The sequence below is a fragment of the Quercus robur genome, chromosome 10 (genome assembly GCF_932294415.1).
Source record: "Quercus robur chromosome 10, dhQueRobu3.1, whole genome shotgun sequence".
In the NCBI taxonomy this organism is placed as follows: domain Eukaryota; kingdom Viridiplantae; phylum Streptophyta; class Magnoliopsida; order Fagales; family Fagaceae; genus Quercus; species Quercus robur.
In genome coordinates this window covers 26,173,239-26,197,032 of record NC_065543.1, presented here as the reverse complement: position 1 = coordinate 26,197,032, position 23,794 = coordinate 26,173,239, and the positions used below count along the sequence as shown (strand labels likewise).

The 23,794-nt window shown below is 36.1% G+C and overlaps 1 protein-coding gene across 4 annotated transcripts; it reads right to left on the bottom strand.

Annotated features, from left to right (window-relative positions):
• Positions 1-2,711: 2,711 nt before the first annotated feature.
• LOC126702601 (uncharacterized) lies at positions 2,712-17,249 on the bottom strand. Of its 4 annotated transcripts, XM_050401348.1 has the most exons (4): positions 17,068-17,235; positions 4,530-5,079; positions 3,178-3,291; positions 2,712-3,113 (listed from the first exon to the last, which is right to left on the bottom strand). In XM_050401348.1, the coding sequence occupies exons 1-4, from the start codon at positions 17,107-17,109 to the stop codon at positions 2,983-2,985; spliced, it is 837 nt and encodes a 278-aa protein (XP_050257305.1). In that variant the 5' UTR covers positions 17,110-17,235; the 3' UTR covers positions 2,712-2,982. The 4 variants fall into 4 exon arrangements, with proteins under 4 accessions (XP_050257305.1, XP_050257303.1, XP_050257304.1 ...); XM_050401346.1 differs by lacking the exon at positions 4,530-5,079 and having other exon boundaries at positions 16,518-17,234; XM_050401347.1 differs by lacking the exon at positions 17,068-17,235 and having other exon boundaries at positions 4,530-5,246.
• Between the last annotated feature and the right edge of the window lie 6,545 nt (positions 17,250-23,794).

The following is a 23,794-nucleotide window of genomic DNA, read 5'->3' as shown; positions in this document are numbered from 1 at the left end:
TCCAAAATTGATGATTTTTTCATCATTAGTAATACTCTTCTCCTCCTTAATTCAGAAACTTGTGGCTGTATTTTAGCTTAAAGACCTTGGGCCCTTGCACTATTATTTCCTCGGCCTTCAAATCCAGTATACTCCCACTGGTCTCTAATCTCAACCACCAAAATATACCGAGGACCTCCTCAAACCAATATATATATATATATATATGTTTATATGTATGTATGTATGTATGTATGTATATAAACCTTGCTCTAGCCCTACTTCTCCATCCCATCATCTCTGTAAAATAGCTAGCAGCTCTCTTGCTGATCCTACCGTGAAGTATTGTTGGCTCTCTCCATTACCTCAACTTTACAAGCCTTGATTTTGGTTTTACTGTTGACATTGTCTGTCAATTTATACAGAACCCGACCGCCCTTCATTACACAGCAGCAAAGCATATTTTATGCTATCTCAAGGGTTCATTAAATCATTGTATCTTCTTTCAACCAGGATCACTCGAATCAATCAGCATACAGCGATGCTAAAAGGGTTGGACCCATCAGACTATCAATCTACTGCTGGCTACAGTATTTTTCTTGGCTCTAAGCCAATCACCTGGATTGCCAAGAAGTAGGCAACTGTGTCTCTCCTCCACTGAGGGTACGTATAGATCCTTAGCCTCTTGTACTGCAGAACTGCCGGGCCTTCGTATGATTTGTCATTATTCAGGAGTCTGCTCTTACTGCCCCTCGTATCTAGTGTGATAATAAATCAATCCTTGCCTTTGCTTCTAACCCCGTGTTCCACACTCGAACAAGACATATGTTAGTAGATTTCCATTTTGTCCACAAACGTGCAGTACGAAAGGACTTGGAAGTCAAGTTCATATCGAGCAATGATTAGTGAGCTGATTTTTTTTTTTTTTCCAAGCCCTTATACATCAGTTTGAGGAGGCATGTTGAGGATATTGGTTCAATGGCAACTCAAGAATCAAGATACCGGTGCAGTTACAAAACCATCAAGTGAAGAAGCAATTAAACTAAAACAGTTAGGCCAAACTGAATTAGGTAAAACAATTTTCTAATAGTTGTAACTTGTAACAAATTACCTGCAGCCTAACTGTTGGTAGTTTGAGAGGCATTAATCGCATGAAATTAATCATTTAGAGAATAATCAGCATCACAAGCAGACTGAATTATTTCTTCTTTAATATATAATAAAACAGTAATGATAGGCAGAGTTTCATCCCTTTGCTTTTTTTTTTTTTTTTTTGGGGGGGGTAAGTATTCAGCCAACCCCTATTACAGGGATGGTGAGACTTTCAGCAAGATGTTCCAAAGGGGCATCACAAATGCTAAGTATGCAATTTCCCAATATCAAGACAAAAAAGCCTGCTCTTCAAAGACATAGTGTACTTGATTTTACTAGTAATCATTTTCACTTCTCTAATAAATAATAACTAATGATTATTATTACTTGTGAATAAATAGTTCTTTTTTCTCAATTTGGAAAAGCCAAAAACGATAAAAAGCATACAATGATGCTGATTTGGCCCTGCCATTGTTACATACAATCACATAAGGGATCCTAAGTGGATGATATTTCTACCAAAAGCTCCAAAGACCAAAGATCATTGACAATCAAAAGATCCAATCTATAGAAGGCTTGGTACATTTTGTTTCTCTCCAATACTAACAGTTATTAAAGGCTGACCTGACAAATATGCAGAGAAAATACAGTGAAGCACAATGATTACCTTTACCACATCTCCCCAATTTTTTTACGCTCCATTAAACATAGACTTTAGGTTTGATGACGAAAGTTGTTAAGCTATTAGCTTCAATTAACTTACATTTGGAACAATAATTTGGTAGCTAAGTACTTTTGATAATCTTACCATAGATCTAGAAATCTTTGATAATACATTTATCAATTAAAATGCCACAACAACTTGCTACGTCATTTCTTTGATGGTTCATTTATATGACAAAGGTCTCATATGAGCTAAAAAATTGACTAGCATAATGGTTCAGTTTATACATGTTTTGGAATAAAAACATGTACATGAAAAGCACTAGAAGTTTAGGAAAGATGTGCTAATTTCTTTCAAGGTTGATAACTGCAATTAAGTAATTCTTTTGCCACAAATAATATGTGAAATAAATATTAACAGTTTGGCTGCCTCCTGGGCATGAGGATAAACTGCTTAGCCCGTCAGGGGTGAAAAGCCCTTGGATTACCCGGTAACTGGTTCTGGCGGGTGGGGTCAGTTGCCCGTAGGAGTTTGATTAACAATGAGGATTGTTGTACAGTATGCTCTGCGACGTGCAACTAATCTGAGTGAAGTTCTCCTATGCTAACAAAAAAAAAAAAAAAAAAAAAAAAAACAGTTTGGCTATTATTAAATCACATAGTTAAGAATTTCCATCGAGTACCTAAAGCAATTATTCTAAAAGAATACATATATTCTTCATTTTGATAAGCCTACTCACCTTTGTTTATACCATAAGATAAACCCCCTTCACACTCTAATGACCAAGAATACATATATTCTTCTTTTCAGTAAGCCTACACACTTATGTTTATACCATAAGATAAACCCCCTTAACACTCTAATGACCAGGGTCAAAGCGAGGCACTTCGCTGCTTCAACTGATAATTTGGCCCAAAGGTTATCAATATATATATATATATATTGTCAGGAAGCAATTAAATCTGATTGCAAGGGGTTTACCCAGAGAAATTATGCAACTCCTGCCAAGCCAGATTCACAAGGCAATAAGCAAAGTCAAAAAGTGTTTCTTCTCTTCTCATCCAAAAGGTTGCATAACAACCCTTTTTTTCATATTTCTTGGTGATTAGTAAGTTATATTTGAACCAAGTTACCCCAACCCAACCCTACCCTTTATCATTTCGTTCATTTGAGACAAAGCCCAAGCAAAATGCAGATATAATTACCGACTTACAAAAGAATATGTAAAGAACTGATCTTAATTCTCTCTATCCCTTCTTCACTAGAATGTATAAAACAACACGGCTGCTGCAGTAATCTGGATGCCACTGTGTCTGATCCACACGCCCAACTATGAAATACTTCATTGCAACTTCTAGAAAGTATTCAAGGATAGTATCTGCAACAGGAAGAAATATTGAGACAATAATCATAACAGAAAGAAGAAACAACAGAATTCTTACCATTTCGAAGTTCACCAGCCAAAAAGATCGTTGTTTCAGATCCAGAGAGTTGCAGTAAAGTAGCCACCAAATCCGTCACTGCTTCTTCATTATAGATTACATCAGAACCAAGCACTGAAAATGAAAAAAAAAAAAAAAAAAACTTGTCACAAAAAGGGCAGTTTTAAAAATATAAGAATTGAAAAGGTCAAATAAAACAAAGGGGTAATTACACTCCCCTCTCTTGAGGTTTGGAAAAATGACACTCCACCCCAAACCTGAAAAGGAAAAAAACACTCCCCTTCATTAAGATTTAAAAAAATAACATCCCCCCCCCCCCCCCCACCTTTTGTTTATATTAGTAATAACATATTCTAAATTTTTATAAAAATCTCTTTACAAAAATTTAACTATTGTGAGTAAAAAAGAATTGATAAGTTTAGAATAAAAATGCAAAATTTATCAAACACCAAAACACTTGCTGTGGAAAATCTCTCTATAACCTGTTGAAAAAAAGGGGAAAAAAAAAAAAAGAAAGAAGAAAAATTCACACTTAATATTTTAAAATACACTTTAATTTAAAAAATTTTAACATTGAATTTTAATTATGAAATAAGATAATTTTGGAAACCTGCCCTTAAGCAAATGACAAGTTAGTACACAATATTTTTAATATTAATGTAACAAAATTTGGTCAATTCAATGACAAGGGGGAAAATGTTTTTTCCCTTCAAGTTTGGGGTGGAGTGTCATTTCCCCAAACCTCAAGGAAGGGGAGAAGAGTGTAATTATCCCAAAAACAAAATATGGATGAGTATCAAATTATAAGAAAGCGGGTAACACAGAAAAGATTTCACTACAATGAAGAGTAAGACAACCAAAAAAGGTCATTATAGCTTATATATTCTTAAAGCTGCCCATCCCACTAATGAAATTTTCAGGGCAGCACCTAAAACAGATGCTTCAGACAGATATATGATTTTTCATACTGATGCTCACAATAACTGTGTATTCTCAAAATAAAACCTTGGCTGAAGACGCCTGACTATTTACTTCATAACACTAAATCTAGGCAATATCTTATCTCTAAAATCAGAAGTACTATTTGAGTCTCCTACTCCTACATATGCCCAAAAACCAGCCAACTAAAGTAATGAAATATCTTTTGTTTATAACCTAAGAAGAGATTGAAACAGTAATTTTTGAAAAAATAGGACACAACCCAATTGAGATGTAACAAAAAATGAATGAATGAATGAATAAATAAATAAATTTGGTTAGCTAAATTTCATCTATTTATATTATAGGCAAATTTCATGTTAATTTACAACTATGGAAAAAAAGAAATGAAAAATCAAAGAAAAAATACCTACCATAATCAGGTAGAGGGTGAAGTAGATCCTTGTGAGGATGATGATCACCCCATACAAGTTCCATAACAGTAGCAGAACCCCTGAGATGGGCTTGTCCCTGTCCCAAATTGACCTCTACATTCTTCCTCAATAACTTAAGTCTATCAAACAAATCAGTAAGAAAAACTTGATGAGCACCTAAAAGAGCAGCAACACAGCCAACTAAGCCACAACCAGAACCCAATTCAACAACCTTCTTGGCTTGAAAAACAAGCAATCCGGAGTCCACAGCATGCTCAAGAAACTTAGCAAGTACAACACCACTGTCCCACATGACGGCTCCAGTGACACCAGGCTTGGTTAGAGAAGATGGAGACTGAAGAATGGAGAGAGCGTGGCCACAAGCGTCGAGGCGAAGTTGGAGAGAGGTTTGGGAGACGAATGCGTTTTGTTTTGAGAGTGTGGGCTGTTGGATTCCCCAAAGCAACATCGTTTCCTCCGCAGCTGAGTCTTCCCCAACCATTAACACTCTCACCTTCTCTCCGTAACATCCTATTTTCCTCACCGTTACCTCTTCTTCTTCTGATGATGATTTATCTTCGGTGGCCGCCATCACTCACTGGGGTTTTTTCTCGTTCAAAATGGAATTGGGATTAGGGATTATTTTTAGAAATTTATTAAGATTGAGATTACACAAACTAGGCAAAAATTGGCAAATAACACCAATCCCGAGGCAATATAGTTAGTTACTAATGTTTCTAATCTACATACTAAACTAGTATCTCGAGTTTAAGAAACTCGGTTTACCCCTAAAAACTCGAGTATCAAAGGCTCAATTTTCGTGTTTTGATGTACATTACGTGATTTTTTTTATCCATTTGGAATCCACCTAGAACTCGAACCTTAGAGGCTCGAGTTCCATATCGACTCTTAGAGGCTCAATTTCCGTGTTCTGAGAATGTTGTGGTTTATCCACGTGGAATCTACCTGAAACTCGACTCTTAAAGGCTTGATTTCTTAAAAGCAAAATTAGCCTTTAAGGCTTGATTTGCAAAGTGTGGTGGATATTAATCCACATGGTTTCGATGGGTCCTTATTTCCACATAAAGGTCATTCAGACCCCAGCTCTTTCTCTGTTGTGGGTCTCTCAGGCAATGAATAATGTAGAAAACCTCTCTTCATTCTTGTACTCTCTCACTCTCTCATACAATCCTAACACTCACAGCTCATAAATCCATATGTAAGGTAAGGGTATTTGCACTTTAGAACTTCAACCAATTTCATTGATTTATTGAGTGAGGTTTTTAAGATATTATTGTAAATACTGTTTGTATGTATCTAGTTGTTAATGTATATATTTGCTAGATTTTTATAAAAAGTAAAAATTATTTAAGATATATTTGTATTCTTAGGTTTTTATCATGGGTATGTAATGGATCATGACTTTTTTTTTTTTGGTTTGATATTTTCCAAATTTAGTTGCAGCTGTATCTTTAGTTTTTTTTTTTTTTTTTTTTTTGGAGTATGAAATGATAATGATTGAGTGTGTTTGTATGTGATGTGGGGTGAGTATATGCAAATGTGGGGTGTGTTTATATATGCATATGATGTAACAAGTTGTAATTTTTGTACTTTAACTAGATAGAAGGTTTTGTAATTGATGTTAAATGAAAGAGATAAAATATGTCACTAACATATTGCACTTGACTCCAATAGGTTCACAATCATAACTGAAGATGATTGATATAAATAAATACTATGGTGGACCCCTTATCAATCCTGATGAGATTGACGGATTCCCATTTAAAGGGCCGGGTATCGAGTGCTATTATATGATGATTCGTCATAAGTTGAAGACGTTGAATGATTTGAAGATGAAAATTATAGAAGAATTGAATTTGAACCCTGCTTTTTATGACATAAAGATTATTTATCATTACCCACAAGAAGTCCTTCATAGATGGATAAATTACAGGTATATGGTGATCAAAGAAGACAAACATGTGAATATCATGTTTAATAGGATCCATAAAAAGCCCCAAGTAAATGCTACTGAGTTGTACGTCAGTTCAGAGCCACTTGCAGAAGTTGGTGTCGAAGAGGTGCAACAAACAACTACATCTTTACACTTTACAACCCTAGATGATGGATGCACTACAATGGGAGGCTATACACTCCCACCTCAAGAGACACATTTAGGGGAGGAAGATGAAGATGAAGATCATGCTGCCAATAATGGTGAAACACTCCCACCTCAAGAGAGACATTTAGGAGAGGAAGATGAAGACAAAGAACATGTTGCCAATAATGGTGAAAATCTTGATGATATAGATAAGTACGAAGAGAATATTGAGCAAGGTGACTTTGATAGGGATGTTAACGACCATGAAGTTGCTCCCAATTTTCAAGATGAAAATATGTTTGATTGTGATGAAGGTGATGCGGACGATGATATTGGTGCCTAACATGTTACAAATACGACCACTGCCTACACACCTCCTGCCTCGTCATTCAATGCAAATACTTGGGAAAATATGGTTGATCCTTCATATCTTCAAATACCATTTGTTTGTACTTGGGATGAGGGGATGAATTTTAGTAAAGGGTTGACTTTTGCAAATAAAGAGGCGATGAAGCGTGCATTGATAATTTACACAGTAAAGGATAATAGAAATTTTACAATCAGTAGGTCGACCAAAAGTAAATTGTGCACGACATGCATTGATGAGTCATGCAAGTGGTACATTGGGGCATTCATGAAACCTAAACTTAATGGTTTATCGATGGTCACATCTTATGTGGGTCCACACAGTTGTATACCCCTTGGCCTGCGAAGAGACAGTAGAATGATGGATTCTAATTATGTTGCACCAGAAATTATTCCAAAATTGTGACAAGATCACAATGCTCATATTGATCAGCTCTGGGACTTCATTAAAACAAAGTATGATCATGAGCTTTCTTACTATAAGATATGGGGTGCAAAACAAAAGGCAATTACGAAGATATTCAGGATTGGGAACAGTCTTACCATAGGTTGCGAAAGTTGTTGTTGGCATACTTGAATCAGGATTCGGGTACCCAGTACTTCTATCACACCATATCCAGGAGCGTACCTAATATTACGTTACTGCACTATGTATTTTGGGCATTCACTTCATGCATTGATGGATTCAGATATTGCAAGACAGTGATTAGTATTGATGGGACCCATTTGTATGGTAAATATCGAGGGGTGTTGTTGATTGTGTAAGGTTTCATTTTATCAACCATCTTGTTGGCTTTATTCCATGCCAAATTTACTTGTATTTTAGCAATTAGTAACCCTATATTTAGGTGGGAATCATGTAAGGGTAGTGTGTAAGAGAGTGTGAAGAAATGCTCAAGATTGTGCAAAAAAGCAGGGACTCGCGACTGGATCTTGCGGGTGGCTCGCAGCTTGCAAGCAGCCAGAAGTTGCACACGTGCCAAGCATGCAGAGAAGCTGAACCGTCATGCCAACTATAGCACTACAGGACAAAAAGTCCAGTCTGGCCATTTAGTTACCTTGCGGCTGGAACTCGCCGCTCAGTCAAGTTGCGAGACCAAGCCACCAGCTAGCTTTGTTTTGAAAAACTAACTATTCGCATTCCACTCTCACCCTAGTATATATACCCCTTATACCCATGAAACGTAAAGAGCTTCTAGAGAGAATTTTGAGAGAGAAATTTTAGAGAAAAACAAGATTGACTCATCTCCAATCTTCACATAAAGACTCTTCAAATTTCTCTACTCTCACCCTCTCCATTGTTACATCCTTGAGAGGTACATTACCAAAACTTTTTCTCACCATACCCACATCTATAGGAAGGGACCAATTTCATATTGGTTGAAACTATGGGCTATAGCGGAATCCGGTAAGCTAAAGAAGAAATAGGTTCGGCGTAACCTCGTTGGAGTACGAGCTTGGAGAGCTTAGGTACACTAGGTAGATTAGGCTTGGAGGGTCTTCTACTGTTCATTTATCCCAACTACATTCTTTAGTGGATTATTTACCACTTGGAGGGTGGCGGAGAGGTTTTACACCGAGGGTTTCGGTTTCCTCTTCGATAACACATCGTTGTGTTGTCCTTGTGTTTGCATCTCTCTTCCCTTAATCTTTGCCATTTAATTTCTGTTGTGGATGTGATTTTATTTGGTTGAGATTGTTTATTAATTCTGTTATATGCTTATGTTCATATTCCGCACATTAATTGTTTGATAATAACCTTGAATTGATAATTTGGAAATTGGGGGTCTAAACCTTCATAGTGTTTTATACACATTTTGAACATTCAGATTGCAATGGCAACCGATGCTAACAACAAGGTTTTTCCTCTCGCCTTTACCGTTATGAATATGGAGTCAGGGCCTAGTTGGGGGTGGTTTTTAGAGTGCCTCAGGGTTTTGATAAAGCATGTGATACCTAATAAGGGCATTTGCATTATTTCTGACTGGCATGCTGGTATCAAAAGCACCATTGCAATGTAGCTTAGAGGTGATGACGGAAGATTACGAGTATTTCACTGATATTGCCTTCGACATGTTGCTAGTAACTTTAACACACTGTTTCAAGACCCAATTCTAAAGGCATTGGCCTTGAAAGCTAGATATGCTACTCAAGAAGTTAAATTTAAGTCCATAATGCAATAGAATACAAAAGTGGCTCAAAATCAACTTGTACCATTATATCAACCAATTGAACTATATTAGGTATTCAACAAAGAAAAAAATATTTTAAAAATAGAGAAAACAAAATTAAAAAGTTAGGATTTTGTCAAAATTAATTTCCCATGTTGGAACCCCATTTCCAAAACTCCTAGCAACAATCAACAGAAAGCAACAATACCAAACAAAAACCCACAAAAAATCCTAGAAATTAGCAATTAGCAATTAGATCGGGTTTTTGCATGTGCGTTTTATACCCATCAAAAGTTTAAGGAGAATAATTTCGAAAAAAAAATTATTCAATATTAGAAAACCTAAATAGAAACCATAAAATTCTAGGTGGTCCCTGACTCCTTGTAGCAATTACCCATCATATTCTTTGTCACGTTAAATTTTGGTGAGTCCCACATTATTTACAACTATCCCACTTATAAAGTATTACTTGAATACTAAAAACACATCTTGTGGAGTTCTTTAAAGTTTAAATACATGTTTCAAATCACCTAAAATAAGAATTGTTATCTAAAGTGGAGCCCACGTACTCAAGCATTTAAATAACATAAAACAATTCTCAAGTTTCCTTACCAAACGGGCTCTTACCTTCTAAAAGAGGAATATATAAGCCCATAAATAAATAAAAGATCAACAGCATATTCATTAAACACAATTGAAAGAATTTTCAAACTATGCTCCAATGATCTTTGTATTCACTTTCAAAAAAAAAAAAAAAAATGATCTTTGTATTCGTTCCATCGCTTAGATAAAATCCCTTAAGATGGAATAGATCATATTCATTGTAGGAAAATGTTCAAGTGAAAATAATTTTTTTAATAAAACCCAAGTCTTCCACATGTATATATAACCGTTCAAGAGAACCTCACAATTGCCATTAACTTTGCAATTTTTTTGTTTTATTGGCACCAGGTGTTCAAGACTTTGTCCTAACTAATCCTAAGGGTGCACAGGCCCTCGACAAGGAGTTTCCTGCAAGTGCACCTCAGGTAATTTAAGGGGCAATTAAATTCCTTTAGTCCAATGGCCCCAAGAGAGTGAATGCATGTATAATTGCTCAAACCCAAGACATCAGAGTTTTACTACTCGTCCTAGAGTTCGCCCGACCAATACACCACACCCCTTGGGGTTATTAACTTTGCAATTTATGCATTGGATAAAAAATAAATTTCTATAATGCTGGCACCTAGAAGCATAGTTATTAAGCCCGGACTGTAGGTTGACCCGGTTTATGAGTTAGGTCACTGGTTCAGTCAACGATCGAACCACAATATAAAATAAAAATATTTTAATACATATATATATATATATATATATATATAAGTTTAAGAAATCATAACATAAATATGTAAATTAACAAAGAAAAAAAAAGGCATATGCCTAAATGAAACTCACTATTATAATTCAAAATCAAGGTTTCACAAGTAATAGCATTAAAAATTCTATAATATTCACAAGCAAAATAAACCAATGTTATAAGATTGCAACAAAGTTTTTGCTAAATAAAATTTTATTACAGGAAAAAAAAAAAGAATCAAATCTCAAACTACATAAATAAAAGAAGAGAAAAAAATGTTAAAGACTTAAATCAACAAACAAAAAAAAAAAAAAAAAACAAAAAAAGAGGTAAACAAAAGAAGAGAAAATAAGGTTTAAACAATAAACTATATAACATATATTGATATACTCATACCTATGTGCTAATTAGCTACATGAAACTAAAAATTGATTTGTTCATAGCAGAAAATTGATGCATGGTTGCAAATTTGGGGAACTGAAATTGTGAAAAGTGATGGGTAGAGTAGTGTGAATCAACAGAGAAGTTATAGAATGGTGCATTTTTTATATTTCTTTAGGTTTTCCCTTATTTAAATTACTATATTATCACACATTATTAAATAATAAAGAAATCAATGGGATGGACCTACTAATGTAATTTTGCATAATTCACAAACTCAATCAGGTCATTAAAACCCAGCTAGGTCACATGGTTTGCTTAAAACCCGCCGGATTTTACCTGCTTTGACTAGGTCTTGTGCACATTTGATCCAATTAATGACCCAGACCAGTTTATGTGTTGGGTCACCAGTTTACTGGTCTGATCGGGCGGGCCAAGCTAGGTTTAATAACACTGCCTAGAAGCGAATCGAGCCCCGATAACATTCCCATAGGAGTTAATGACAACTTGGTGAGATAGTGTGTATGCAAGAGATAGGATGACGGTCCATCTCTCTCATGGTGCATCTTGGGGTGCGTCGCTTACACTATTTGTGCTCACAATGCTTTAGAGTGTATAGAATCAAGTTGATGGAGTCCAAATCTGCCATTTTAGAAGGAAAACAATGCCATGCAGCTTACACCAGTAATCACTTGACCATCAAACTCCCTAACTTTACAATTGCCTCAAAGATTGTTCAGTGGTGCCAAGCAATGTATGATGATTTTTGACCTTACAAAAGCAAGTTACTTGGACTCTTGTTCCTCTTCCTTCAGGTAAAAACATTGTGGGCTGTAAGTGGGTATACAAGCTTAAAACACAATCCTGATGGTAGCATTACTCACTAAATACTGAGATTAGTGGCTAAAAGATACTCACTTTGACAAGACTTTTAGTCCCATTATCAAGGCCACCATAGTTCAGAAAATCCTTTTTATTGCTGTCCAACATCACTGGCCCCTTGGCCAATTACCCATTAGCGATGCCTTTCTCCATGGCTAGCTTAAAGAATAAGTCTACATGATACAGTCACCTGGTTTTGATGATCCAAGCAAACCTCATCATGAGTGTCACCTCCATACATCTCTCTATTGGCTTGAAAAAGCTCCATGAGCTTGCTTAGAGCGCTTCACCACACACCTTCATTCTCTTATTTTTCAGCCCTTTGCTACCAATCCTCCTCTTTCGTCTATAAAGCCTCCTCCGCCACTTTACTCCTAAATTGATGATTTTTTCATCATTAGTAATACTCTTTTCCTCCTTAATTCAGAAACTTGTGGCTGTATTTTAGCTTAAAGACCTTGGGCCCTTGCACTATTATTTCCTCGGCCTTCAAATCCAGTATACTCCCACTGGTCTCTATCTCAACCACCAAAATATACCGAGGACCTCCTCAAACCAATATATATATATATATATATATATGTTTATATGTATGTATGTATATAAACCTTGCTCTAGCCCTACTTCTCCATCCCATCATCTCTGTAAAATAGCTAGCAGCTCTCTTGCTGATCCTACCGTGAAGTATTGTTGGCTCTCTCCATTACCTCAACTTTACAAGCCTTGATTTTGGTTTTACTGTTGACATTGTCTGTCAATTTATGCAGAACCCTACCGACCTTCATTACACAGCAGCAAAGCATAATTTATGTTGTAGAGAGGGAAAATTCCCGACCTAACTATTTTACTTGTTTGATTTATTTCAAACTAGAAATTTAGTCTCTTACATATGCTATCTCAAGGGTTCATTAAATCATTGTATCTTCTTTCAACCAGGATCAATCGAATCAATCAGCATACAGCGATGCTAAAAGGGTTGGACCCATCAGACTATCAATCTACTGCTGGCTACAGTATTTTTCTTGGCTCTAAGCCAATCACCTGGATTGCCAAGAAGCAGGCAACTGTGTCTCTCCTCCACTGAGGGTACGTATAGATCCTTAGCCTCTTGTACTGCAGAACTGCCAGGCCTTCGTATGATTTGTCATTATTCAGGAGTCTGCTCTTACTGCCCCTCGTATCTAGTGTGATAACATATCAATCCTTGCCTTTGCTTCTAACCCCGTGTTCCACACTCGAACAAGACATATATTAGTAGATTTCCATTTTGTCCACAAACGTGCAGTACGAAAGGACTTGGAAGTCAAGTTCATATCGAGCAATGATTATTGAGCTGATTTTTTTTTTTTTCCAAGCCCTTATACATCAGTTTGAGGAGGCATGTTGAGGATACCGGTTCAATGGCAACTCAGGAATCAAGATACCGGTGCAGTTACAAAACCATCAAGTGAAGAAGCAATTAAACTAAAACAGTTAGGCAAAACTGAATTAGGTAAAACAATTTTCTAATAGTTGTAACTTGTAACAAATTACCTGCAGCCTAACTGTTGGTAGTTTGAGAGGCATTAATCGCATGAAATTAATCATTTAGAGAATAATCAGCATCACAAGCAGACTGAATTATTTCTTCTTTAATATATAATAAAACAGTAATGATAGGCAGAGTTTCATCCCTTTGCTTTTTTTTTTTTTTTGGGGGGGGAGGGGGGGGAAGTATTCAGCCAACCCCTATTACAGGGATGGTGAGACTTTCAGCAAGATGTTCCAAAGGGGCATCACAAATGCTAAGTATGCAATTTCCCAATATCAAGACAAAAAAGCCTGCTCTTCAAAGACATAGTGTACTTGATTTTACTAGTAATCATTTTCACTTCTCTAATAAATAATAACTAATGATCATTATTACTTGTGAATAAATAGTTCTTTTTTCTCAATTTGGAAAAGCCAAAAACGATAAAAAGCATACAATGATGCTGATTTGGCCCTGCCATTGTTACATACAATCACATAAGGGATCCTAAGTGGATGATATTTCTACCAAAAGCTCCAAAGACCAAAGATCATTGACAATCAAAAGCTCCAATCTATAGAAGGCTTGGTACATTTTGTTTCTCTCCAATACTAACAGTTATTAAAGGCTGACCTGACAAATATGCAGAGAAAATACAGTGAAGCACAATGATTACCTCTACCACATCTCCCCAATTTTAGGTTTGATGACGAAAGTTGTTAAGCTATTAGCTTCAATTAACTTACATTTGGAACAATATTTTGGTAGCTAAGAACTTTGGATAATCTTACCATAGATCTAGAAATCTTTGATAATACATTTATCAATTAAAATGCCACAACAACTTGCTACGTCATTTCTTTGATGGTTCATTTATATGACAAAGGTCTCATATGAGCTAAAAATTTGACTAGCATAATGGTTCAGTTTATACATGTTTTGGAATAAAAACATGTACATGAAAAGCACTAGAAGTTTAGGAAAGATGTGCAAATTTCTTTCAAGGTTGATAACTGCAATTAAGTAATTCTTTTGCCACGAATAATATGTGAAATAAATATTAACAGTTTGGCTATTATTAAATCACATAGTTAAGAATTTCCATCGAGTACCTAAAGCAATTATTCTAAAAGAATACATATATTCTTCATTTTGATAAGCCTACTCACCTTTGTTTATACCATAAGATGAACCCCCTTCACACTCTAATGACCAAGAATACATATATTCTTCTTTTCAGTAAGCCTACACACTTATGTTTATACCATAAGATAAACCCCCTTAACACTCTAATGACCAGGGTCAAAGCGAGACACTTCGCTGCTTCAACTGATAATTTGGCCCAAAGGTTATCAATATATATAAATATATATATATATATATATATATATATATATATTGTCAGGAAGCAATTAAATCTGATTGCAAGGGGTTTACCCAGAGAAATTATGCAACTCCTGCCAAGCCAGATTCACAAGGCAATAAGCAAAGTCAAAAAGTGTTTCTTCTCTTCTCATCCAAAAGGTTGCTTAACAACCCTTTTTTTCATATTTCTTGGTGATTAGTAAGTTATATTTGAACCAAGTTACCCCAACCCAACCCTACCCTTTATCATTTCATTCATTTGAGACAAAGCCCAAGCAAAATGCAGATATAATTACCGACTTACAAAAGAATATGCAAAGAACTGATCTTAATCCTCTCTATCACTTCTTCACTAGAATGTATAAAACAACACGGCTGCTGCAGTAATCTGGATGCCACTGTGTCTGATCCACACGCCCAACTATGAAATACTTCATTGCAACTTCTAGAAAGTATTCGAGGATGGTATCTGCAAAGGAAGAAGTATTGAGACAATAATCATAACAGAAAGAAGAAACAACAGAATTCTTACCATTTCGAAGTTCACCAGCCAAAAAGATCGTTGTTTCAGATCCAGAGAGTTGCAGTAAAGTAGCCACCAAATCCGTCACTGCTTCTTCATTATAGATTACATCAGAACCAAGCACTGAAAAAACAAAAGAAACTTGTCACAAAAAAGGGCAGTTTTAAAAAGACAATAATTGAAAAGGTCAAATAAAACAAAGGGGTAATTACACTCCCCTCTCTTGAGGTTTGGAAAAATGACACTCCACCCCAAACCTGAAAAGGAAAAAAACACTCCCCTTCATTAAGATTTAAAAAAATAACATTCCCCCCCCCCCCCCCCCCCTTTTGTTTATATTAGTAATAACATATTCTAAATTTTTATAAAAATCTCTTTACAAAATTTAACTATTGTGAGTAAAAAAGAATTAATAAGTTTAGAATAAAAATGAAAAATTTATCAAACACCAAAACACTTGCTGTGGAAAATCTCTCTATAACCTGTTGAAAAAAAGGGGGAAAAAAAAAGAAAGAAGAAAAATTCACACTTAATATTTTAAAATACACTTTAATTTAAAAAATTTAAACATTGAATTTTAATTATGAAATAAGATAATTTTGGAAACCTGCCCTTAAGCAAATGACAAGTTAGTACACAATATTTTTAATATTAATGTAACAAAATTTGGTCAATTCAATGACAAGGGGGAAAGTGTTTTTTCCCTTCAAGTTTGGGGTGGAATGTCATTTCCCCAAACCTCAAGGAAGGGAAGAAGAGTGTAATTACCCCAAAAACAAAATATGGATGAGTATCAAATTATAAGAAAGCGGGTAACACAGAAAAGATTTCACTACAATGAAGAGTAAGACAACCAAAAAAAGTCATTATAGCTTATATATTCTTAAAGCTGCCCATCCCACTAATGAAATTTTCAGGGCAGCACCTAAAACAGATGCTTCAGACAGATATATGATTTTTCATACTGATGCTCACAATAACTGTGTATTCTCAAAATAAAACCTTGGCTGAAGACGCCTGACTATTTACTTCATAACACTAAATCTAGGCAATATCTTATCTCTAAAATCAGAAGTACTATTTGAGTCTCCTACTCCTACATATGGCCAAAAACCAGCCAACTAAAGTAATGAAATATCTTTTGTTTATAACCTAAGAAGAGATGAAACAGTAATTTTCGAAAAAATAGGACACAACCCAATTGAGATGTAACAAAAAATGAATGAATGAATGAATAAATAGATATATTTGGTTAGCTAAATTTCATCTATTTATATTATAGGCAAATTTCATGTTAATTTACAACTATGGAAGAAAAAAAAAGAAATGAAAAATCAAAGAAAAACTACCTACCATAATCAGGTAGAGGGTGAAGTAGATCCTTGTGAGGATGATGATCACCCCATACAAGTTCCATAACAGTAGCAGAACCCCTGAGATGGGCTTGTCCCTGTCCCAAATTGACCTCAACATTCTTCCTCAATAACTTAAGTCTATCAAACAAATCAGTAAGAAAAACTTGATGAGCACCTAAAAGAGCAGCAACACAGCCAACTAAGCCACAACCAGAACCCAATTCAACAACCTTCTTGGCTTGAAAAACAAGCAATCCGGAGTCCACAGCATGCTCAAGAAACTTAGCAAGTACAACACCACTGTCCCACATGACGGCTCCAGTGACACCAGGCTTGGTTAGAGAAGATGGAGACTGAAGAATGGAGAGAGCGTGGCCACAAGCGTCGAGGCGAAGTTGGAGAGAGGTTTGGGAGACGAATGCGTTTTGTTTTGAGAGTGTGGGCTGTTGGATTCCCCAAAGCAACATCGTTTCCTCCGCAGCTGAGTCTTCCCCAACCATTAACACTCTCACCTTCTCTCCGTAACATCCTATTTTCCTCACCATTACCTCTTCTTCTGATGATGATGATTTATCTTCGGTGGCCGCCATCACTCACTGGGGTTTTTTCTCGTTCAAAATGGAATTGGGATTAGGGATTATTTTTAGAAATTTATTAAGATTGAGATTACACAAACTAGGCAAAAATTGGCAAATAACACCAATCCCGAGGCAATATAGTTAGTTACTAATGTTTCTAATCTCCATACTAAACTAGTATCTCGAGTTTAAGAAACTCGGTTTACCCCTAAAAACTCGAGTATCAAAGGCTCAATTTTCGTGTTTTGATGTACATTACGTGCTTTTTTTATCCATTTGGAATCCACCTAGAACTCGAACCTTAGAGGCTCAAGTTCCATATCGACTCTTAGAGGTTCAATTTCCGTGTTCTGAGAATGTTGTGGTTTATCCACGTGGAATCTACCTGAAACTCGACTCTTAAAGGCTTGATTTCTTAAAAGCAAAATTAGCCTTTAAGGCTTGATTTGCAAAGTGTGGTGGATATTAATCCACATGGTTTCGATGGGTCCTTATTTCCACATAAAGGTCATTCAGACCCCAGCTCTTTCTCTGTTGTGGGTCTCTCAGGCAATGAATAATGTAGAAAACCTCTCTTCATTCTTGTACTCTCTCACTCTCTCATACAATCCTAACACTCACAGCTCATAAATCCACATGTCAGGTAAGGGTATTTGCACTTTAGAACTTCAACCAATTTCATTGATTTATTGAGTGAGGTTTTTAAGATATTATTGTAAATACTGTTTGTATGTATCTAGTTGTTAATGTATATATTTGCTAGATTTTTATAAAAAGTAAAAATTATTTAAGATATATTTGTATTCTTAGGTTTTTATCATGGGTATGTAATGGATCATGACTTTTTTTTTTTTGGTTTGATATTTTTCAAATTTAGTTGCAGCTGTATCTTTAGTTTTTTTTTTTTTTTTTTTTTTTTTTTTTGGAGTATGAAATGATAATGATTGAGTGTGTTTGTATGTGATGTGGGGTGAGTATATGCAAATGTGGGGTGTGTTTATATATGCATATGATGTAACAAGTTGTAATTTTTGTACTTTAACTAGATAGAAGGTTTTGTAATTGATGTTAAATGAAAGAGATAAAATATGTCACTAACATATTGCACTTGACTCCAATAGGTTCACAATCATAACTGAAGATGATTGATATAAATAAATACTATGGTGGACCCCTTATCAATCCTGATGAGATTGACGGATTCCCATTTAAAGGGCCGGGTATCGAGTGCTATTATATGATGATTTGTCATAAGTTGAAGACGTTGAATGATTTGAAGATGAAAATTATAGAAGAATTGAATTTGAACCCTGCTTTTTATGACATAAAGATTATTTATCATTACCCACAAGAAGTCCTTCATAGATGGATAAATTACAGGTATATGGTGATCAAAGAAGACAAACATGTGAATATCATGTTTAATAGGATCCATAAAAAGCCCCAAGTAAATGCTACTGAGTTGTACGTCAGTTCAGAGCCACTTGCAGAAGTTGGTGTCGAAGAGGTGCAACAAACAACTACATCTTTACACTTTACAACCCTAGATGATGGATGCACTACAATGGGAGGCTATACACTCCCCACCTCAAGAGACACATTTAGGGGAGGAAGATGAAGATGAAGATCATGCTGCCAATAATGGTGAAACACTCCCACCTCAAGAGAGACATTTAGGAGAGGAAGATGAAGACAAAGAACATGTTGCCAATAATGGTGAAAATCTTGATGATATAGATAAGTACGAAGAGAATATTGAGCGAGGTGACTTTGATAGGGATGTTAACGACCATGAAGTTGCTCCCAATTTTCAAGATGAAAATATGTTTGATTGTGATGAAGGTGATGCGGACGATGATATTGGTGCCTAACATGTTACAAATACGACCACTGCCTACACACCTCCTGCCTCGTCATTCAATGCAAATACTTGGGAAAATATGGTTGATCCTTCATATCTTCAAATACCATTTTTTTGTACTTGGGATGAGGGGATGAATTTTAGTAAAGGGTTGACTTTTGCAAATAAAGAGGCGATGAAGCGTGCATTGATAATTTACACAGTAAAGGATAATAGAAATTTTACAATCAGTAGGTCGACCAAAAGTAAATTGTGCACGACATGCATTGATGAGTCATGCAAGTGGTACATTGGGGCATTCATGAAGCCTAAACTTAATGGTTTATCGATGGTCACATCTTATGTGGGTCCACACAGTTGTATACCCCTTGGCCTGCGAAGAGACAGTAGAATGATGGATTCTAATTATGTTGCACCAGAAATTATTCCAAAATTGTGACAAGATCACAATGCTCATATTGATCAGCTCTGGGACTTCATTAAAACAAAGTATGATCATTAGCTTTCTTACTATAAGATATGGGGTGCAAAACAAAAGGCAATTATGAAGATATTCAGGATTAGGAACAGTCTTACCATAGGTTGCGAAAGTTGTTGTTGTTGGCATACTTGAATCAGGATTCGGGTACCCAGTACTTCTATCACACCATATCCAGGAGCGTACCTAATATTACGTTACTGCACTATGTATTTTGGGCATTCACTCCATGCATTGATGGATTCAGATATTGCAAGACAGTGATTAGTATTGATGGGACCCATTTGTATGGTAAATATCGAGGGGTGTTGTTGATTGTGTAAGGTTTCATTTTATCAACCATCTTGTTGGCTTTATTCCATACCAAATTTACTTGTATTTTAGCAATTAGTAACCCTATATTTAGGTGGGAATCATGTAAGGGTAGTGTGTAAGAGAGTGTGAAGAAATGCTCAAGATTGTGCAAAAAAGCAGGGACTCGCAATTGGATCTTGCGGGTGGCTCGCAGCTTGCAAGCAGCCAGAAGTTGCACACGTGCCAAGCATGCAGAGAAGTTGAACCGTCATGCCAACTATAGCACTACAGGACAAAAAGTCCAGTCTGGCCATTTAGTTACCTTGCGGCTGGAACTCGCCGCTCAGTCAAGTTGCGAGACCAAGCCACCAGCTAACTTTATTTTGAAAAACTAACTATTCGCATTCCACTCTCACCCTAGTATATATACCCCTTATACCCATGAAACGTAAAGAGCTTCTAGAGAGAATTTTGAGAGAGAAATTTTAGAGAAAAACAAGATTGACTCATCTCCAATCTTCACATAAAGACTCTTCAAATTTCTCTACTCTCACCCTCTCCATTGTTACATCCTTGAGAGGTACATTACCAAAACTTTTTCTCACCATACCCACATCTATAGGAAGGGACCAATTTCATATTGGTTGAAACTATGGGCTATAGCGGAATCCGGTAAGCTAAAGAAGAAATAGGTTCGGCGTAACCTCGTTGGAGTACGAGCTTGGAGAGCTTAGGTACACTAGGTAGATTAGGCTTGGAGGGTCTTCTACTGTTCATGTATCCCAACTACATTCTTTAGTGGATTATTTACCACTTGGAGGGTGGCGGAGAGGTTTTACACCGAGGGTTTCGGTTTCCTCTTCGATAACACATCGTTGTGTTGTCCTTGTGTTTGCATCTCTCTTCCCTTAATATTTGCCATTTAATTTCTGTTGTGGATGTGATTTTATTTGGTTGAGATTGTTTATTAATTCTGTTATATGCTTATGTTCATATTCCGCACATTAATTGTTTGATAATAACCTTGAATTGATAATTTGGAAATTGGGGGTCTAAACCTTCATAGTGTTTTATACACATTTTGAACATTCAGATTGCAATGGCAACCGATGCTAACAACAAGGTTTTTCCTCTCGCCTTTACCGTTATGAATATGGAGTCAGGGCCTAGTTGGGGGTAGTTTTTAGAGTGCCTCAGGGTTTTGATAAAGCATGTGATACCTAATAAGGGCATTTGCATTATTTCTGACTAGCATGCTGGTATTAAAAGCACCATTGCAATGTGGCTTAGAGGTGATGACGGAAGATTACGAGTATTTCACTGATATTGCCTTCGACATGTTGCTAGTAACTTTAACACACTGTTTCAAGACCCAATTCTAAAGGCATTGGCCTTGAAAGCTAGATATGCTACTCAAGAAGTTAAATTTAAGTCCATAATGCAAACCATTAAGAAGTCAAGATTAATGCCCTTAGGAGGAATGTGATGGTACAAATGAAGAAAGGCGATCCTATACACTATATGCCATATACATATCTAATGAGTGAGGATCTAGACACATGGACCCAGTCACATGATGGTGGAAGACGTTATGGGGCAATGATAACCAATATGTCAAAGTGCTTTAATGGGGTACTTAAAGGTGCCTATAGCTTGCCCATTGCTGTAATGCTTGAGTTCACTTGGTGCAAATTTGTTGCATATTTCCATGATCGATATAGAGAGATTACTTCTGATCTCTCTCGAGGTAAGGTGTAGAGTAAATATGCCATGGGGATCTATGGCTCAAATCTGCACAAAGTTTCAGGGCACTCTATGAGGGCATTTAATAATGAAGCTGGTATATATCAAGTAGTACCCCTATACAATGACTATAGCGGTGGAGGGAGAAACCACAGTCATGAAATAAACATAGTGGCTAGAACATGTGGTTGTGGAAAGTGGGCAAAACATTAAGATCCCTTATTCACAAGCAATTAGAGTTTTTCAGTGTCTGCAAATTGATCCGACCAACTATATTGACCCATGTTACAGTTTGGACAACGCCATTCACACATCTTCACATCAATTTGTGGTGCTAAAGTCAAAGTCATTATGGAGAGAAGTTAATGGCCCACAGTGGACGCCAGGCCCAAATCTGTTGCAGGCCAAAGGCCGACTTCTGAAATCAAGAATAAGGAATGAGATGGATGAGGTACGGCGAAAATTGGGAAGTTGGAGGGAAGAGTTGGACTTAAGGGAGATTCAACCGAAGCAGCAATGCGGACTGTGTCATGAAGAGGGGCATAACCATAGAAGATGTCCCAATTCCCATGGGGCTTCGACAAGCAATGATGTTACAAACTAGGTAAGTGCTATTTTTATATAATATGCTTGGATTGTACAAAGTAGCTGAGATGTATAGAATTTCATTTGCTTTTTTTATTTCACATTTGTGAACTAACGACCATATTTAAATATTTGTCAGGTGAGCGGAGACTTGATTTTGGAATGGCATTGTAGCTGGAAGTTGTGGTTATCTTCAGTATGGATAAGTGCACTTATCAAACTAGGCTATGTTGTATCGACACAATTTTTTTTAATTTTTTTTTATCACTTAATGTACTTGTAATCAAACTATTCTCTATCCTATGTATTGTAATCGAACTATTCTCTACCCATTGTACTTGTTGGATTAGTTTCGTTATGCATCTTTTTAATGCAACTAACTTCAAAACTTGAGAATCCAAAATCGTAGTGAAAGTAAACACATACATACAATAAATACAGTTGTCAAAGCAAGCAATGCCACTGAACCATAGAAGTACTTCTTGTGGATGATATTTCCCCTGATAATCAAATTGCACCTCATATCAAATGTTCACCCCACTTGTAGAAAAACAATAAATTGACAAAATATGAGCATTCCCCTAAAATAAATAAATAAATATATATATATATATATATATATTTGTGTGTGTGGACTGTTGTGCTCTCTTTTCTCTGTTTCTGCTGTTTGCTTTGTTTCTGGTTGTTTTTTGTTTCTGTGTGTTTTTGGTGTTTCTGGTTCTTTGTTGCTGCATGTGAAAAAAAAATCCCAGCATAAATCGAGTGTATGAAACTCAATTTGTGGAACTCGAGTTTTATATACTCGAGTTCCACTGATTTTTTTTTTATTTTTTATTTTTTCATTTTATAAAAAAGGCATAACTCTCTACCTAGAAACCTGATTTCCCTGAACTCGAGTACTAAATAGAGCTTGAGTTTTATATACTCAAGTTCCACTAATTTTTTTTTTCTTTTTTTTTTTTTGGATAAAACAAGGCATAACTCTCTATTTGAATTTTAAAAAAAAAAAAAAAAAAAGCGCCATTTCAATCAAAAACAATTTCAAACAAAAGTAATTTCCTTGTATATTCATAATCAAACTGTACTTGTTCACATAATATGACACATCAAAAAGGCATTTTCTATATCACCACTGCTTGTTCACATAATTTGATACATCAAAATACTAGAGACATGCCTAACTTTCTACACTTATTCACATCAAAATACTAGACTAATGCCTATCTTTCTACACATGCAACATCAATGTACTAGCAGTTACAATCTTTGTCAACCAACAGTTACATTACAATCTTTGTCAGCTACCTTTTTTGAAGTTTATGCTATCTCATATAATATTTACTTTGTGAAGGAGGAGGTCTTGCATGTCCTTGGTCAAATGCCTCATGCCCAGCTTTGTGTCCATGTTTGTGACCACTTGTCCCACAAAGAGGTGCCTTTAATGTGCGTTTCGGCAGACCTTCTAGCTCTACAAGTAACCCAACAACCTACTCAGATTGCACATGCATATGTAGTTGCTAAGCTTCGCTTTGAACGTGGTCAGCATAGGGTGGGTCGATGGTCGAAGTGGGGCCAATAGAGCTAGTGGGTGGGAAGGATTCATGGTCTATATGGCCAGTGGTGTGGGAGGGTGGCTCCGTGTGCATGACTAGAGGGGTTGGATTGAAGTCAATACCCAGGTCAAAGGATGGAATGGGTGAAAGCTATGGAAATGAATGTGGGGTGGGTGGAGGGAT